Source organism: Erpetoichthys calabaricus, chromosome 13, assembly GCF_900747795.2.
Source record: "Erpetoichthys calabaricus chromosome 13, fErpCal1.3, whole genome shotgun sequence".
Lineage (NCBI taxonomy): Eukaryota > Metazoa > Chordata > Cladistia > Polypteriformes > Polypteridae > Erpetoichthys > Erpetoichthys calabaricus.
The window spans coordinates 55030497-55051120 of NC_041406.2; the positions used below are offsets into that span (position 1 = coordinate 55030497).

Sequence of the window (20624 nt, forward strand, 5' to 3'; positions counted from 1 at the left end):
ATATAAAGTGGACGAATAGACCTACACATGCTGCATGGCATCTTCAAAAAGAACAAGGTTCATTTCAGCGTTGAGCTCATTGTAGCTGTAAAGAGTCTCCGTTAATATTTTCTTGAGTACATCCCAACCTTTAACTGGCATATAACGAGAATCTCCAGATCCATTGGCAAAATGGCAATAAATCAGAGGTTGCTGTAGCAGAATGTGGTCCTCTACACCCTTTACAAAGGAAGAAATAAAAATTACAAGGTAGTATACTTAAAACTCAATAAATAGAACTAGAAATAACCCACTAAAGCTACTCCTTTATTCTTGGCAAAAGGACGTTAAATTAGAAGTTGTCAGAATAAAATGTTAAGTACAGCACTGTGCTTAATTAATCAGTGAGGTAAACCTGCTAAAATAAAACTATTTTAACATTTTAAACTTTTTTAATACAATACAATGTCATGGTGTGCCAGAATTATCCTGGCATCATCGGGCACAAGACAGGAGCCAACCCTGGATGGGGTCCACTGCAGGCACCAATCACACAATATTCATATGGAGCCAATTTAAAATTGTTAATCAAAGTAGCATGCATGTTTCAGTAGTATGAGTGGAAAACTTGAGTACCTGTAGAAAAAAACAATGCAGACATAAGAAGAATATACAAACTTCAGACAGACAGTGGCTGTTCATGGGAAAAACATGCAAGACACTGGACCTAAATGGCAGCAGTATTAATCACAAAGGGTAGAGGAGAATACAGACACAATACAGTATTGCAATATTTTTCATCACGATACTGAGACACTGAGAACAAGTATTGTTTTTTTGTATGTTTTTTTATTTTGGTGGATGCACTGGTATAGGAATCTCTGCAACAGTACTAACAGTATTCAAGGTACAATATGTCTAAATACTAAAGCAATATGTTTTTGATACTCGCATAGAAAATTAATTACTTATAAATTTCCAAAGATGACACACTGCAAATTTTAAGACTGCAGAAAAGATTCCTACACCAAATACTCTCTCCATGTTTAAGATGAATGTTTAGGTTCATTTTGATTTTCACATGGAGTAACAAAGTTTAATACGAAACAATATACAGTATTTTACAATCCATATGCAATATTTACATGCAGAGTTTGCCTAGTTTGTTTGCTCTCATCCTAACCTGCAAAACTTTACTTCCTACAAAAGTAAAGGGCTGGTAAGTACTACAGGGTTTTTATCAATCCCTGACCACGAATCAAACCCGGGTTAAATAACAGAACAAATGACAGTACATAAACAGGATTTCTAGCTTGAATTGAAAAAATTTTTAAATTTATTGTGAAAACAGTAAATTAATGTGAACATCAATTTGAACTGCAAATTAGTATGAACTTCATCATTACCTGGTTCCAATGAATTAAAATTCTCATGTGTATACATTCAATAATATAAACATTCTAATCTCAACTATTGGTAAAGAGCCCAATTACAGACCTAAGGGCTCATCTCATGAAGATATATCCAGAGCTAAAGTTAGATGATATGCCTTATCACTGTGTTATGTGCCATAACAGAGTATTCCCATGCTAAATTATCATGTTAAATCAAGTTCCAGAAGATTAAATTATTAATTAATGAATTGAGCGGGTACCTCAACTCTCCAACAGACCCACTGCATTAAAACCTCTAAAACAAAGCCTGAAAAACCAATAAAGAACTATATAAGAACATCTGTGTTAGGTAGAAGACTCAGTAGGGGGTGGGCGTTTTTTCTGATTTTTCTATCCACCTTGGCCACCTGACCTTATAATCGGACTCACATTTGGACACTTAAAAACATTTTCAAGGTTTAAGGAATAAACTTCTCTTAATAATATCCATCCATCCATCCATTTTCCAACCCGCTGAATCCGAACACAGGGTCACGGGGGTCTGCTGGAGCCAATCCCAGCCAACACAGGGCACAAGGCAGGAAACAATCCCGGGCAGGGTGCCAACCCACCGCAGGACACACACAAACACACCCACACACCAAGCATACACTAGGGCCAATTTAGAATCGCCAATCCACCTAACCTGCATGTCTTTGGACTGTGGGAGGAAACCGGAGCGCCCGGAGGAAACCCACGCAGACACGGGGAGAACATGCAAACTCCACGCAGGGAGGACCCGGGAAGTGAACCCGGGTCCCCAGGTCTCCCAACTGCGAGGCAGCAGCGCTACCCACTGCGCCACCGTGCCGCCTCTTAATAATATACTGTTTCTATATTATGTAAGAGTACATTGTTTATTTTTGTATACTATTTATACATTATTATTCTTTTCTAAATTTAATTTGTGTTTTCTTTTTTTGTAACTATCTCTGACATCTTGCAAAGCAAAAGCTACATCCTTTGCATGAAAATATGCCATAGACATAAATGTTGTTGCCACTGTTTATCTTATTAGGTGTAAACGATTAATACGTTTTTGCTTAAAATGATAAGATTTCAATTCTAATTTCAGTCAAACAAAAAGAAAACAAATTGCAATATATTACAAAATTCAATTGCTAAAGATATACTATTTTAAAACATGAAAACACACAATATTTTTTCATTGTGTAACATGGGGTTCCTCGAAGTTCCCACCACACTTAACCACTTTACTGCTCCTTCAACAGAAAAAATATTTTTTAATAACTTAGGATGTCATGCTAAATCTACCCTATTACTGTAACATACATAGCATATGTATAGTTAGAACAGCAACAGCATAAGTACAAGTACACTCAAATCACAGCCAAAAAAAATAACAAAACAAAGACACAGAGGAAATGTATTCTTCTTTGCTTTCATATTAACATGTTAAAAAGTGATTTATACAAGGAATTTCAACTTAAAATTACTTGTTAAAAATTCTCTATTTGCCTTCACTCTAATCTGCATTTGACAAAGCACAGCTAACTTTGTGATCTATAAATGTTTCCAGCTGTTTAATTCACCCTAATATTGTAGAGAATGAGTGGGCCCTAATCCTTGATCATATGCAAGCTGTATAATTAAAAAGAACAGGAAACTTACTTCAAAGTACTTGTGTGCAGTGTCAAGGAGAAGCTTTTGAAATAAGGTATAGTCTTTGGTTTCGACCAGTTTGTCAGCATAGACACGGGAAGACTCATGCTGCCAAAGTTGAACCAGGTCTGTTGTCAGCTTTATACTGTCAGGTGTTGAAAACAAAATCCCCTGTAACAGAAACATGTACTGTAATGTTACGGATTACATTTACAAACAACATGAACTATGAATACGCCCCCACAGTGAAGATTTTTATAGTTTTTTTTTATTTCAAGTTAGAAGTTATGTCATGTTTAAGTTATCATACAGAAATACTAGTAATGTGAGGCAACACAATTTAATTTTGTAATTACTGTAAATCACTTTAAGTTTCTAATTAACCACGTTCAAATTTTAGGCATGCTCTTAAGGATCTGTTTTTACTCACAAAATATTGTCTTACTGAGATAAAAATCACTCCTTACTCCCATTCTTTGGGAACTGTACTAGACAGTTCTTAGAATAACTGAAGTAAAAATGCTCCCACCACCTCCAATTCCTCTTCACACACGGTTTGATTTTTCATGCCTTGACCGAAGATATTATGACAATATGAGACACTTGTTATTATACTCACTTTTCCCAGCACTGACAACAGAAAACACAGTATAATGCATATAATGAAATACACAGTGAATTTAAAAATACAATTGATTCACAAGAATATCAGGAAAACTGACATGACATATTCAAAGAATAGTTTAACAGTTAGAATTTGAACAATATTTTAAACAAACATTGATGCTCCAATTTGTACAAAAAAAAAAAAAAAACAGACTGACCAAAAATTACAATAACTAGACAGATTCACATCATGTGGACCTTGGGACACTATTACTGTAATTAAAACACACCAAGAACATCTGTTTCTGTAAATTTTCAAAACAACTAAGTTTGATATGAGCTGAGTTAGAGATCTTCATGAGGCCTGGGTGGCCATCTTAGTATTTGGTGGCATATGTTGGCCTCAGGCATGTTATTGTCAAATGAATCAGGAAACAATGGTTGCTGAAAGACCCTCATAGTGGGTGTCATAGTGAGAAGTGCTATCACCTAAAGCAGCTGGTCATCTCTGATGTTTACATTGGGCACCGTGATCCAATGATATGCTGTATCAAATATGGCTTTTCCTGGGAGGTTGATCTTGCACCAATAGGACTTCCAGGAATACATATGCTACATCTGAATTTGTCCCAACGCATAAGAACAGAAAATTGACAAATGAAAGGAGACCATTTAGTCCATCAAGCTCATGTGTTTAGCTAAAAGCTAACCTATACCAATATCTCATCCAGGTACTTCTCAAAGGTTGTCAAGTTTTTTGCTTCAACTACATTGCTCAGTAGTTTCTCCAAGATTCCCATAGCTATTGCCTTCAGTCAAATATATCCTCACCTTTAGTTTCCTCTGGTGTTGTTGACAATGTGATTTACCGAGTCTGTCCTCAAGTCTTGGGATAGCCATGCTTGCTGAACTCTGCACAGCTTCAAATACTATGTCTTTCTTGTAGCATGGTGAAAAAAACTGCACACAATACTTCAGATATGGTCTCCCTAGGGCATTATATAATCTGACCCTTGATTTATATTGAACACTTTTAACAATATAGCCTAACATTTTGTTTTTTTAAATACTTCTGTACATTGCTCAAATGATAAAAATGTTATGTCAATATAAACCCCTAAATCATTTTCATAGGTTGTTTCCAGTACGACAGTGTCTCCCATCTTGTATTTATATTTAATGTTCTCTTTCCCCATATGTATAGCATGTTGCACTATTTCTACATTAAACTGCATTGTACAAATGCTCCTCCAGTACTGTATCTTGCCTTGTTTTTGTTAACTATTGCAGTTGCCTGGTCAAAAAAATCTTAAAGTTTGGTTTGGATAGATCTTCTCTCATAAACCCTCTTGCTAACCTTTTCTTACTTATGCATGGGACATTTCTTTTGTTTCTTCCTTTACAAATGCTTGGGTGAAATATTTGTTTAGTTTATATGCTATTTCCTTCTCATTTTCAATAATTTTCAACCATTTTTGCCTTTTGTGTCCCTAAATTCTCTTTTATTATTTTCTAGCGAGAGTAGGACTCATAAAATTGTTCCTGTTTGTGTTGGCTCACAATTTTTTTTTCGGTTTCTCTTTTGATCTTTCAAATGTTTTTTTTTTTTAAACTCTTGCTGTACTGGCCAGTCAGAATTATGTTAATTTTCTTATACAGAGATCTTTTCAGTTTTAATTTTTTAATAATGTCTTTATCAGCTGATTTTTTTCATCTTTTTTGCTTTATTAGTTTTCAGATTATACTTATTTTGAGCCTGGATCAGAAAGTCTCTGAAGTGACACTATCTATCATTTACAGTTGCTGTATTTTTACCTTCCCATTTTGTGTTTTCAAGATACACTTTCATCCCTATGAAGTCTGCTTTCTTCAAATTACAAGTCTATCATTGGTAAACATTTGTGTGTGTCAAAGATCTCAAATTTTACCATGTTTTGATCACTGTTGCTTAAAGTACCAATAACTTCTGTTTTCAGTACTCTTCCATTGCAGCACTTGAGACACATTTCGGTTCCTTACCCTCTGCAGGAACTGTAACTGCTTCCTAGAGTTTGTAAAAGTGTGCCACTAACCACTAAGATTGTGCACAACACTAAGGACTGCCACTCTAATTGAATTTTACAATGTAAGTTCTTAATGTACAGCATTAGTCTAAAGCAATATCAATATGATAAATTTAATATTAACCAGATATACAGTACTTAGGACTTTCGCAGCTACTGTATATGTACAAGTACTGGCTCCATCCTTTAATACCAATTTTTACAATAACTTCAAACAACTGAAATTATGCAGTTACCTGAAAAATATTAGAAAGGTCCCTCAAGTTAAAAATGTAGTGAAATTTAATAGCTGTTGGCAAAAAGTTCTGAACCATCTTCTGACTGAGCCAGATGGCTGCCTGGACCACTATGCTTCCTGATTTTATCACAGCTGGATTGAAAGGATGCTGTTTGAAATGAAAACTCAAGATATTTCCATAGATTGTATCCAATGCATCAGCAGAGGGGATATTCACGGCAAACACTGAGAAATGACGCTGCATAAAAACAGAAATCCAATATGAAAAATTAAAAAATAGCAAGAGACCAGAAGAAATATTTTAATGTGCCTAACTTATAAAATGCTAATACCTATTAATGATTCACATTATATATTTTTCATTGAAAGGCAATTTCCCCACAGAAATTAATAAAGTATATCAAATCAAATCAAAATCTGTCTTTTTAAATCATTAAACAAAAAATTAAAAATGAAAATGCACCCTGTTTTTCTGCAGTAATTAAATAGTTTGCATAGGGTAAAATTCAATTCATAATGAAAACTTGTGATAGTCAGTCAATTCTTTCATTTGTATAAATATCATACACGTCTTTAACCTTATTTAGCTACATTGTAAAAAATACTGTATCTTGGCAGTATTATACATGGCATGCTTTCTTGCTGTTTATAAGAAAGATACATTAAAATTTTTGATATTCTGTCAGTTCCATAATGTGTGTAAATAATATACAAGCTTTCAGGCTTAATTAGTTGCATTGTAAAAAAATATCTTGGCTGTAATATATATTACACAGTCTCTTGCTGTTTACAAAATGCATACATTATAAACTTAACCAATATAATTCCATTAACACTACCCTTTCAACTTGTGTTTTAACTTGCACTTTTTTCAATCCACATTTCTAATTACAAATTAAATTTTATGAAAGTGGGTTGATTATCTTGGTAAGACAATTAGCATTTACCATATCATAATGTCTGCAGAAAAAGCATGCATGTAGTTCATATTTTTAAATAATATAACACATATCATAATTTAAAAGCTATACTCAATATTTTGAAAATGATTGTTGTTAATAGTCCTACCCAATAATAAATAAAAAAACTAAACTTATACATCCAAGTTAAACATTTTTACTCTGTCTCTCTCTGTCATGTAATCTCTCCTGTATGTTCCCACACCTCATTTTTCCCCATAACCCTTCCAGACCTCTAAGTGTCACTAGGCAAGTTTAATGAATTGTGAAACAAGTGAGTAATTGTTAGTACCGTAGAATCAGTTGTTAATAAATAGTGCTGATAAAAAAAGAAAATGTGTAATTATTTTATGATTGTTTTGCATTGCTAGTAGTAGACTTCTCTAGCGCCTTCAACACCATCCAACCTCTGCTCCTTAGGGACAAGCTGACAGAGATGGGAGCAGATTCATACCTAGTGGCATGGATCTTGGACCATCTTACAAACAGACCTCACTATGTGCGTCTCGGGAACTGCAGGTCAGACATTGTGGTCAGCAACACAGGAGCGTCACAGGGGACTGTACTTTCTCCGGTCCTGTTCAGCCTATATACATCGGACTACCAATACAACTCGGAGTCCTGCCACGTGCAAAAGTTCGCTGACGACACTGCTATCATGGGCTGCATCAGGAGTGGGCAGGAGAAGGAGTATAGGAACCTCATCAAGGACTTTGTTAAATGGTGCGACTCAAACCACCTACACCTGTAAATAATATACAACACCAGCAAAACCAAGGAGCTGGTGGTGGATTTTAGGAGGCCCAGGCCCCTGCTGGACCCCGTGATCATCAGAGGTGACAGTGTGCAGAGGGTACAGACCTATAAATACCTGGGAGTGCAGCTGGATGATAAATTGGACTGGACTGCCAATTCTGATGCTCTGTGCAAGAGAGGACAGAGCCGGCTATACTTCCTTAGAAGACTGGTGTCCTTCAACATCTGCAATAAGATGCTGCAGATGTTCTATCAGACTGTTGTGGCGAGTGCCCTCTTCTACGCAGTGGTGTGCTGGGGAGGCAGCATAAAGAAGAAGGATGCCTCACATCTGGACAAACTGGTGAGGAAGGCAGGCTCTATTGTAGGCATGGAGCTGGACAGTTTGACATCCGTGGCAGAGCGACGGGCGCTCAGCAGGCTACTATCAATTATGGAGAATCCACTGCATCCACTAAACAGTGTCACCTCCACACAGAGGAGCAGCTTCAGCGACAGACTGCTGTTACTGTCCTGCTCCACTGACAGACTGAGGAGATCATTCCTCCCCCAAACTCTTCAATTCCACCCGGGGGAGTAAACATTAACATAATTCAAAGTTATTGTCTGTTTTTACCTGCATTTTTGTTACTCTTTAATTTAATATTGTTTTTTTGTATCAGTATGCTGCTGCTGGAGTATGTGAATTTCCCCTTGAGATTAATAAAGTATCTATCTATCTACAGTATCTATCTGAATGTCAGTGGCCATTTAAAAGCGACTTCTCCTTGTCTCATACCTTTTCAGACCTTACAGACCTAAAAGAAGTTCACCATCAAACGCAGACAACCTTTAATCCCCGCCCATGTCCCTCTGGTGTTCTCTGGGGAGCCACCGAGCCCTGCTCCGCTCTGTACCTACCGCTAGCTTTCCTGGCTCCACCTGGTGAAAGTGCACGCTGTCCTCTCACAAATGACACTTTGTTGGCACCTCCCCATGACAGCACATTCATGAACATAACAGTCACTCCTGCTACCAGATGGCTCTGCAGAAGCGATCCCTTAGCCCTCTCCTAAGCGCTGGCCACACACGCTCCTTTCTGGGGCTCCATTCCCTGTCCGTCTGTTTCCTTTCCTCACGCCTGTGCTCTCTCACCCCTGCCTTTCTTTTTCCTTTCTTTAACTTCCATTCTTTTGCTTGTCCATTTTATAACAGGGATGTTGCACAGCTGCAGCAATAAGCAGCTCCCAGAGCCAATTAGGGTGGCAGGCGATCCTGCATCGCACATGGGAACTGTACTTGTCCCACTACCACACCCCCACCCAAAGAAGCAACAGCAGCAATTTCTTATTTATAATTTGCCCACCAGCCGCGGACCTCACTTTACCACACACCTCTCCCCACTTAAAGCCTCTAGTTGCATGGGAAGGCTCCATGCCTCACCTAACCCAGTGCAACAAGTGGCATGGGTCTGCGGCGTATCCCTACACTGCACAAACCCAAATACATAATAAAAGCACTAAAACAGACCCCTTAAAATGAAAACCCAAGATCCCTTCATAAAAATAACATATTAAAAGAAACGAACTTTAACACTAGAATTACCAGAGCCTACGGAAAAACTCGTAGATCCAGCCCACCTTAAATCCCATTGCACCTCTCCGTCAGCGTCTTTTGTCCTGTAAATGTGCCGATAATGACAAGTAGCAAGCAGCCTGCTATTCCATCCCCCCACCACCGCAGACAGTGCACAAAGTTCTCCCAGCTCATGCCTTGATTATCTGGGAAAGAAGTGCTGGAATTTTAGAGTGGAAATAATAGATTGCTATTTGGAACAAATGCATTTCATGTGTGTTCTGTTTCTACAATAATCTGTGTAAACACATTGTTAAAACAGAAACTTTTTCATATTTTAGTAGTAAATGACAAAATGTTGGCATAAACTATATAATGTGTGAAGCCTCAAGTCCAAAGATCAAATAAGCACTTTCACAAAAGGTTCAAGGGTAAGACAACAGCTTCTGTGGTGTAGCGGTAAGATCTGCTGACTTGTAATCAAGAGTTCCCGGATCGATCCCGACTGACTCCTATATTTGCTGTTTTCAGTAGTAAGCTTCTTTTGAGAGAGAAGTGTGTACATTGCAACAGGTACACATGTCATAAATGTAGAAAGGACAGTCCTTGCGTGTGTGCGTGAACTGTTAACATTTGAATTTGATGATTGCATATAGCGCTAAACTGACCTCTCTGTAGCCTACTATTCTTTCCTCTGCATGTCCTGGAGTACAAAAGAAACAGCACCATTCAGCAACATGGAGACTGGCAAGATCGGGGAAAAAAAACACACAGTCACTGATTATAACCGCAAGATGTTATGTGAATGAATATGAATAATATGAATAATGTTGCGTCCGTGCCACAATGCTTTCCGAAATGTACTACGCAGGTCATAAAATGAATAATTCCAAATATCATATATATCTATGTCTCTGTTTTTCATAGACCATAAGGTGCATACTAATTCAGCGTGAGCAGGAACACTCAATAAAACTGAGTAAAACAAAATCAAGTGATGGTGAGATACAAAGAAGGCAGACTCACCAGTATGTGTGTCAGCTTTTATCCATCCAGATCAGAGAATGTCCAGTTCCATTGCCTCAAAACACCACTCACATCTACAGTTATTCCCAGTTTCAAATAAAAACTAACAGCGTCAGATCCCTGTGGGGGCGGTAGTATGTATCATGATCGTGACCGAGAGAATAAAAGTGAAGAAAAAAAAAAAACAGTAACTTTTACAAGTATTATAAATGTACACCGAATGTATGCGTGTACTGTATAATATTAACAATAAGAGAAGCTTACTACTGAAAACGGCAAATATAGGAGTCAGTCGGGATCGATCCAGGAACTCTTGATTACAAGTCAGCAAATCTTACCGCTACGCCACAGAAGCTGTTGTCTTACCCTTGAACCTTTTGTGAAAGTGTTTATTTGATCTTTGGACTTCAGGCTTCACACATTATATAGTTTATGCCAACATTTTGTCATTTACTACATAAATATGAAAAACGTTTCTGTTTTAACAATGTGTTTACACAGATTATTGTAGAAATGGAACACACATGAAATGCATTTGTTCCAAATAACGATCTATTATTTCCACTCTAAAACTTCAGCACTTCTTTCCCAGATAATCAAGGCATGAGCTGGAAGAACTTTGTGCACTGTCTGTGGTGGTGGGGGGATGGAATAGCAGCCTGCTCGCTGCTTGTCTTTATCGGCACATTTACAGGACAAAAGACGCTAACGGAGAGGTGCGATGGGATTTAAGGTGGGCCGGATCTACAAGTTTTTTCGTAGGCTCTGGTAATTCTAGTGTTAAAATGATGATTAAAACGATCAATAAATAAGTCCATTAAAAACTTCAGTTCTTAAAATATTCTCTTCTGGACTTGAGTATTGTGGGTTCTTTAAAAGGCAGGCACCTATCCCGCTTGAGGTTCCTTTGTCCAGTGTTCACTCCCCATAGCCAGAACATCCCATGGTCACCACCAAATGTGACGGTGTGGGTCAGCTCCACATTTCCAATTCCATCCAGAAGCCATTTGAATCCTCCACCTCCAATAACGTTTCTGAGGGATGAGCAAAGCAAACAAGGACACCACAAAAGGCAAGGGGAAGGTGCAAAAAAAAAAATGCCAAGTGCTTTTAAAGTCAAACAAAAAGTGTTCAAAAGTGCAGTGATCAAAAATCTTTATCAATAAATAAATAAATAAATAATCCATAAAAAGTCTGTGATGGTGAAGGTTAAAAGTAATCCACATAAATATCCATAAAATGAGGTTAAAAACAGCAAGAAGCAGTCCTCTAAAATCCTGAGCCCAGATGCATCCCTTTACAACCAACATCTCTCAAGCTTATCCTATTCAGACCTCGCATTGTGCAGAGACATCAACCAGCAGGTGCAGAATACAGACAACCTTCAATTCTGGCTAGTGTCCCTGCTGCAAATCCCATGATGATCTATGGATGTCTGTGCCGCCAAACCTCTACTACATCTACCATCACGGCTTTGAATGGGAGTCCCTAGCTCCTACAGCCCCATCGAGCACCAGCCACATGCTTGACCCCTGGGCTCACATTCTCATCCACCGGCTTCTTCCTTTTTTGCACCTGTGTGTTCTCCCACTTCTGCAGTTCTCTCTAAGCTTTAACCACTCCCATTCTGTCTCATCTGTCCTCTCTCCTCCATTGTTCCCATGCAAGACAACTTTTAATTTTACTACCTAATTGGGTGCAGGTGCAAGGAGCTGTCTTCTCTATGGCCCCAATGAAGCACTTAACTGATCTACCCTTCTATGCACATGTGTGCGGCATGATCAGCCTACGCCCGACTTAAACACGGAGCAAAACGCACTTGCATACACCCACTCCCGATATGTGACCTGCACCTTTCAGAGCACGATTATTTATTTAAAATCAGCACAGCACCACAGACCACTCCTCACAAGTTAAACTAAACAAGGCTCAGTGTAGATAACGTCTATATTGGTAGTTAGGATAATAGCGGGTTGGATGATGGATGGATGTTTTAAACTTAAAGAGTTTAGGTTTCCATTGAAACTATCATATCAGAATTATCAAATTGAGTAAGAAACTACTTAAAATATCATAAACCTTTTTTTCCAGAAAAGATAGCATGAGGAATAGTCATTAACATTGTTACATGGCAATGCATATAATTATATCAAAATATTAGTCCCATAGTGAAAAAAAAATACATTATTAGAATATGTAAACTTATTACAAACGTCTGTCTATATACAGTATCTATTGTATATTGTGAGGTTTCTAAACTGTTTTGGGACTCTCCCCCCCCCCCCCCCCAACGGGACGACACGCTGAACAGTGTCCCGAAGTGTGATCGCCGCATCTGTGGAAGACAGCTTATCCATCGCCAGGAAAACCACAGCCAACCACAGCCACAGCACCTGTCGTTGATGGGTGATGCAAGGAACATTATAAATGCAAGGAACAGTATTACTTGGCTACTAACCTGGCCACAACCCTGCCTGGTTGCTGTGTTTGTGTATAGGAGAGTGGTAGATCCTGCTACAATAACCGTGCTGTTCCTGTTTCAAGCTGAATAAAGCTGGTTTTGCTAAAATACTTGGACTCAGCCTCGTGTTTTGGGGTGCAAGACAGTGACTCACACATCACAATATCTATATCTATATACATATCTATGGATATTTTATATACAATGTATATAAAATCATGACTTTATAGCTTATAGTACATATTTTGTTTATATATTAGATTTGTGTTTTTATTGTATTTTTTTACCAAAAAGATGACTTTGGGAAATTTTGAATAACAAAGTTCTTACTTTTTTGCACCATATTTAGGTACAGTATATCATTATATAATAAACTAAAATCAACTATAATACACATTGACAATATAAAAAAATACCTGTAGCCGAGTATTGATTGTGAAGCTTCCAGCTGCTGGATTCATGCAAGCAACATATTGACAATTGTGAATTTCTTTAAGGCTTAACTTTTGTCTGTCATACCTTGGAAAGAAATGCATAGAAAGATGTACTTACAGTATGACATGAGAAATACCAGTAAAATAAATAAATGCATGTATGCAACATTAGAATAGGCTGTATCACAATGCATATTTTAATGATTTATTTTAAACTGAAAGCAATTAGGTATAAGATGATAATCAGAAAATCATACTACATATAAGATATTCAAACAATTTACACAATACCTACCAGTGCTTGCAGTCTAGATGTTGCCGAATTAGAGTATGAGGTTGAACTGTTCCATATGTGTCAACTGCAGGCATGTTAAGGTCATCAACAAAGTAAATAAGCTTTTTATTTCCTGGTGGGCCATAATTCCGACCAGCTTTCTTTTCTAGGGGTTTTTCAAGTACCTCTGTTAGAAAAAATAACATATAACAAATGTCACTAAACAAATGTCATGAGAACATGATGCTAAGTATAATTAAATATATATAAATATTTAAATAATTTAGTTTGCTAAGTTAAATTCATATTGATCGTTTTTAATGAAGAAAAGATAAAAGTCATTACAAATACATTCTAGTTGAACTAGGTGAACTATACTTACTTTGCAACATTGAAGATGTTGTGTAATAGTTAAAAGGTACTTTTGATACTATGTAATCATCAGAAAGTTCTGCTATTTTGTCTGTAACCAATGCAGTTTTTCCAACCCCTGCACTGCCCACCAGCATTACTGGCTTGCCTTTATCCAAAAGCAAATCCATGAAGAACCTGTGACAGGTTGTTTCAGAAGTGTGCACAAACACCCCCTGGAATTAAAATGCACAAATTTATGGTTGTGTTAGGTGGAGGAAAGTCAAATTTAAATTAACAAAATGACTAAAATATAAACATGTGACAATACATGAACATCAAGGGTATTTAGTACTCCCAACACCTAATTGAATTACATGGGCTAGAAAATGGATAGATGGATATTTACAAATTGACTAAAACATTTATGTGGCTTCTTGCCAATGTTTAAGATATCAAAGGTGTAATGCTCCTTACCACTGTTAAATCATAGAATAAAACAATTTAATAATATACAATTCAATACAAACATCACATAATAAAAAAATTCTGTAGACACCACAACTGTTTATAAATATGAATAATTATGGTGTTCAATGAATTACATGTGTAAATTTCATTATACCTTGTCAATAATTGTATAGATTAAGTCCTGAAAAGGAGCAAAGCAAAAATCACAGCTTCATTTGGGCTTTTTAATTTCTATTAAACATATTTTTAGGAATCCTCCGGGCGCTCCGGTTTCCTCCCACAGTCCAAAGACATGCAGGTTAGGTGGATTGGCGATTCTAAATTGGCCCTAGTGTGTGCTTGGTGTGTGGGTGTGTTTGTGTGTGTCCTGCGGTGGGTTGGCACCCTGCCCAGGATTGTTTCCTGCCTTGTGCCCTGTGTTGGCTGGGATTGGCTCCAGCAGACCCCCGTGACCCTGTGTTCGGATTCAGCGGGTTGGAAAATGGATGGATGGATGGATATTTTTAGGAATGGCGGCACGGTGGCGCAGTGGGTAGCACTGCTGCCTCGCAGTTCAGAGACCTGGGGACCTGGGTTCGCTTCCCGGGTCCTCCCTGCGTGGAGTTTGCATGTTCTCCCGGTGTCTGCGTGGGTTTCCTCCGGGCACTCCGGTTTCCTCCCACAGTCCAGAGACATGCAGGTTAGGGTGGATTGGCGATTCTAAATTGGCCCTAGTGTGTGCTTGGTGTGTGGGTGTGTTTGTGCGTGTCCTGCGGTGGGTTAGCACCCTGCCCGGGATTGGTTCCTGCCTTGTGCCCCGTGTTGGCTGGGATTGGCTCCAGCAGACCCCCGTGACCCTGTGTTCAGATTCAGCGGGCTGGAAAATGGATGGATGAATGGATATTTTTAGGAATGGGGTCGTCAATACCAGGTTAGAACCACTAAGCCCCTGGCAAGCTTGGAAAAAGCTATTTATCTATCTGTGTTTTGAATCAATCGTATCAAGCAGAGTTTCAGTGCAAGCAGTGTAAAGATATATTTAGAGAATGTGGGAAATTTTCCATCTATTAATACAATTACAGTATGAGAAAATGTGTTCTTAAATGTAAGAAAAACACAAATTATGAGTTTAAAAAGTTAGTATATCAACATGGCACATCAATATTGCACCAAGAAAGGATAATACTGAGCTAAGTCAAATGAAGAGACAGAGCACAAAGAATGAATGCACTATAGCCGTATGTTGTGACTCATTAACTGCCTCACATATTGACCATTCTGCAAATGTTGATTATTCTTCTAAAAGAAGGTACTTCCCAATTTGTTATTTTCAACATTTCTTTATTAATTTGAGAATTAAATAATTCCCTGCCATAATTTTCTTAACAGGACAGACAAATATACTTTGAATGTTAATTCCTAGATAGGATTATCTTTAGCCAGGGGACTTTGATAGAACTTTTTTGGGCTTATGTTTGGTTAGGTTTTCATCAGGTATTCTCTTTTTCTCCTACATCCAAGAGATATGAAAAATTGTCCCTGTATGAATAAATGTGGTCTTGTGTTTTTATGTGCTTGCAACCAAATGATGCCTCATCTAAGATCAGTTTATATTATGGGCCATAAGCTCCTAGGATAGGGTCTGGTTCCCTGCAGGTTTGAAATAAATTTTAAAAATGGTCCCCAAAATGAAAAAAATCATAACTGTTTAAAGGATTTACCAACAAGTACTTAGGTATTTAAATCTAGGAGAAGAAAATATGTACATTTAAAGAAAAACTGATAACCTATAGAAAATCTTACAAATTAGAAAGGTGCTGATAAATTAACTGGCAAAAACAAGCTCTTGAACTTAGCTACACCTGTAAAGGTATGTCTGGTTCCATGTCAAACACAGGCACTTTATCATTCCAGTGTAAAAACTTTCTAGTTTTTGAGTCAAGGTAATAGTCAAAAAACAGTTCCCTGGGCTGGAATCTTGACAGTTTTCATCTCCTTAAGCCACCATTTACTGAATTCCACTCGGTAATCAATAAGCTTAAAAAGAAAGAAAAAAAAAACTCTTTCAATATACCATACATAACTTCTAAACATTGCTTAAAAAGGTACCATTCAATATGCATACATATTGTTATCTTTACACCCCATAAACAAAGTATATTGAAAGCCTATATGATAGTCTTTCATATATAGTAACTAGATAGTCTAACTGAAATAAAATAATAATTTACTAAAATATTTTTAGTTTTCGTTTTTGAATGAATATTCTTGCCGTTAGTCTTTAACCCTTGTAAGTTTTAACTCTAAAACAGAAAGTCATCCACCACAAGCCGCCCGCACGTATTCATCCAGTGAACGAAGGCTGGTGAAGGAGGGCAGCTGTTCACACAGCATTTGCGGTGACAGAGCAAGCTGAGTGCAGGTGCGTAAAGCGTGTGAAATAGAAAGCGATTTGCGTGCCGCCTTTCTTTGCGCTTATTGTATATCAAGATGTAATTCGAACGGCTGAAATCAGAATGTGCTGGTCAACAAAACGTTTACCATATGGACAGAAAAATCACGAGTGAGTAACATTTCAGTTTATTTCCCAGGTGTCTGCTTTCTGTTGACAGCAATTCACCTGCCACTTCGCACAGGAGAAATCGTTTTTACTTTGTTATATACAAAGTATAGAGAAAGTACAGTAATCATGAAAAAATTCGACCTCAATATTTTGATGAATCTTGACATTATAGACTAACCAGTGTCCAACAATACTGTTGTTTGGAATTGTGTGTGTGTGTGTGTATAAACACTATAACTCAAAAACGCAACTAGATAGATGGATGAAATTCGGCATGTGGTTGTTACACCACAATTACAGATCTGTATTAACTTTTGGGCCAAATCCATCACCCGGAAGTGGTACTTTACCTAAATACATACTAGATTTTTTTTTTTTATTATTTATACAGCTGCAGAGTCCGATTTATTCAACTTTACTTTTATAATAATTGTTCCAATATATTATTAATTGGATTTGTTGTTGATGGTTCCTTAATGTACATAATATAAAAATATAATCATTGTCTTGCGGTTTACTCCTCAAACATCCATCCCCATATCTGAGTATACAAGAAAGTCAAGGGGAGAGCACTTCCGGTTTTTGAAAATAAAACGGCACTGATCAAGAGGCTGACTAGGTCATCATACAAGATCAGCATAGTGTTGCTGATCAATCACTTTTGCTTTAAAAACATCGTTTAACAACGAAGCGATACAAACAAAGGTAGAGAGTCTGACAAGTGATGAAAAACTAAACATACTAATGTGTTTTTGTATTTGTTCCATATTTATTAATTTATCTTTTTTAGTTCCTATTCACAACTCAAAATACCTGATATTGTGAAAGTAATCTATTAGCAGAATTATATTTTAAAATATTTGTCTCCCTTTTTTCAATGTTTTTCTCTCTCTCTTAAAATAGATAGTTGAAATAATAAACAATTCTTTTTGCTCTTAACATCAGCCTTATCATACATATTAAATAGCACACTAGGGATTTTTCCTGCCTTGCATACAAGCCTGCTGGGGTAGACTCCAGATTTCCTGCAATCCTACTCTGGATAAACAGGTTTAGATAATGTATATGTTGTTCTTAATTTCAGACTCTGTCTCTGTTGTTTTATGCCTGTCCGTACTCCTATTACCTGCTCTTGCTCTGCTCATTATGGGTTTACTGTCCTTTATGGTGGTCTATTCAAGACTCACTGCCCCTAACCTTGACACTACATGCTTGTTGTTCTTTGTTTCCCTCAATACAGCTAGGTGGGGTCTGCATACTCATTCAAGTCTAAGAGCCATGTTCTTCCTAAGCCCCTGTGATTTTCATGAGAACATATTTTAAAAATTATAAAATTGTGTAAAATTGTTCATATTCAGTGTCTAGTTTTGATTATGCTTGTTTTTATTAGACAAAAACAAAACCAGATAGTAAACCATGTAGTGTAGTAAGCTTCCACTAACATTAAACTCGTATCCAAATCTGTTAAGTGTACAGTTCTGTCTGATTGTGACACAAAACTAACTCTGTAGGCGCTCCATGCCATAATTACTAAAACTGAAACTAATATATATAAAAATAAAATAGAAATGTCTTTGTGAAATAAAAACAAAACTAAAACTAAAAATACATGATGAGGGAAAACTAAAACTAAACTGAATTTCCAAGTAAGGTCAGAAAAAATATAGAAATAAAAACTAATATAAAAAGGCAAAACTATAATAACCTTGGTGTGGACTAACACTAACAAGTTTACAAATGAAAATGTCGTCAATAGTGTTTGTTAATTTAAACAGGTGGTGTAAGAGACATAGGAGTTGAATACAGGGTACTTTGGAAAGGAGCTCAATTAAGTATTAAATAAGTATATGTAATGTTAATGTATTTCATCTTGTGCACCGTCTTAATGTTCTTGTCTTTTTTAGGTAGCACAGTGTAGTGAGGAAGACAGCATAGGAGCCTTTCAAGCAACTGCATGAGTCTGTGTCTCCCTCTCATCTACTCTGACAGTAATTTCCGTTCCAAACCACTTGTCCATTCCACATGGAATTGATTTCAATTAAAAAGAAAGATGTTACTGGCACAAGGTGATTGAAAGAGAGACTGGTGTAGAGAAAGAGACCTTTAATGACAAAATTAATGTTCTTTAAAATAACCAGAAAGCACAGTGTGATAAAAAAGTGTATTAATTTAGTAAAATACATTACAAGCACTTAGAATGTCAGAGGAAAAATACATTTCTATATATTTCATAATTTTAATAATCTGTTTTGTTAGAAAGACCACTTAACTTAATCATTGTAAAAATCATTGCTAGTGCACATCCTTCTGTGCATATACTCACATTCTTTCAGCAAGAAGTCAATAACAAAGCAAAATGTTTTGTCACCTGAGGTTAAATTTATTTAATATAAGAAATGGTAAGAACATGATGACTTTTAGTTATTTCTTGATAAAGAAATCAATAGAACTGAAAAAGGGTATGCTTCATTTTCCACTTCACTGAGAGTAGGTAATTTCTAGGATGCGCAAACACACTATCAAGGATAGATTACTCCTTTTCACCTGACACTGTTGTGATAGGCTTTAGCCCTCAACAACAGTGCAATAGAACAAATGGGTAAGCAAATTATCAAATAAATTCTATAACAGTATTTCAATGATTCAGGAAAAATGTTTACATATTCTGTAAAAACTAAAAATAGATTTGAAAATGTTGTCATCTTTGCCCCTAGATTAAAACTGATTTCTAGTTATTCTTAGTAAGAAATATAAACTGTAATTTTATCTTTCAAACACAAAGAATGGGTTTAGTTTTCATTATAGAAATAAAGCTTATTTTTTCAACAGATCTATTGAAAATAAACTACAGAAATGTGAAAAGCTTTCATACTTTTCAATCAATCTTTAAGCAGCACTTTTTCAGGAGAAGAAAACAACAGTAGAAATATATTTTCATTATAACCAATTAAAGACCTCCAAAGGTCATGTGAAAAGACAATTTCCCCTGGGGGATTAATACATTGCACCAAATAAAGTATATGTTGGAGAAAAGTAAAACAGAAACTTGTAACTGGATTAGAAATATCATCCTTGTATTTTCAATAATTACTCCTTAACTATTAGTTAATTAACTGATTTTTATATTCTGCTGTTCAACATGGTTTTTACAAAATGTTATTTTTTTGGTTTCCCTTTAAGTGATCTGGGATGAATTTGATATTAGATGCATTTAAGAAATTACTGATAGTAGCTTTAGCATTATAAAGTGGTATATACAGTAAATTGTACTATAGGTCCAATAAATAATTATTACAGTCTTGGTAATTTTTATAACATATTATCTTAAAACTTAACAAGACTTACATGATCTTGATATACAGAACCACCAAAAGCCCAAATGCAGGCAAAGACAAAATAAAGCTCATAGAGTTCCCGAGGTGAGTCAGAGGGAACATTCTCTGGAGTTAAGAGACAATCCAACAAAAAACAAAGAGTCTGCAAAAAATAAATAAATAAATAAATAAGGAACACGATATTTCTGATAGGATATGCAATTCATTTTTAATTATATTTATATCCAGAAACTTTTTTGTATGAATATAAATAAAACTTGCTAACAAAGAAGAACATATTTGGCATCAGTGAGTCAATAATTGTCTTAGGTTGATAAGTAAAATTTGCTGATATGTTTTTTTAATAATTAATTGTCAAATAAACCACTGCACAAAATCCTTTATGATTTTTATAGTTTGTAAAAAAGATGTGATACAATAAGCTTTTTCCAAAACTTGTCTTTGTGTCATGGCCCCTAGCTTTAGAAAGGGAACTAACCTGAAACCGATGCCCTATGACTCACCTTTCTATCTAATCTG

General features: G+C 36.4%; 1 protein-coding gene across 1 annotated transcript in view; it reads right to left on the minus strand.

Annotated features, from left to right (window-relative positions):
* The window catches only part of LOC114663749 (dynein axonemal heavy chain 11), a 341140-nt gene that overhangs the window by 121198 nt on the left and 199318 nt on the right, over positions 1-20624 (minus strand). Inside the window, 9 exon segments of the mRNA XM_051936024.1 lie at positions 26-219; positions 3045-3206; positions 5941-6180; positions 13115-13217; positions 13428-13593; positions 13789-13993; positions 16070-16162; positions 16164-16244; positions 20116-20247. Coding sequence (XP_051791984.1) covers positions 26-219; positions 3045-3206; positions 5941-6180; positions 13115-13217; positions 13428-13593; positions 13789-13993; positions 16070-16162; positions 16164-16244; positions 20116-20247 — 1376 coding nt within the window.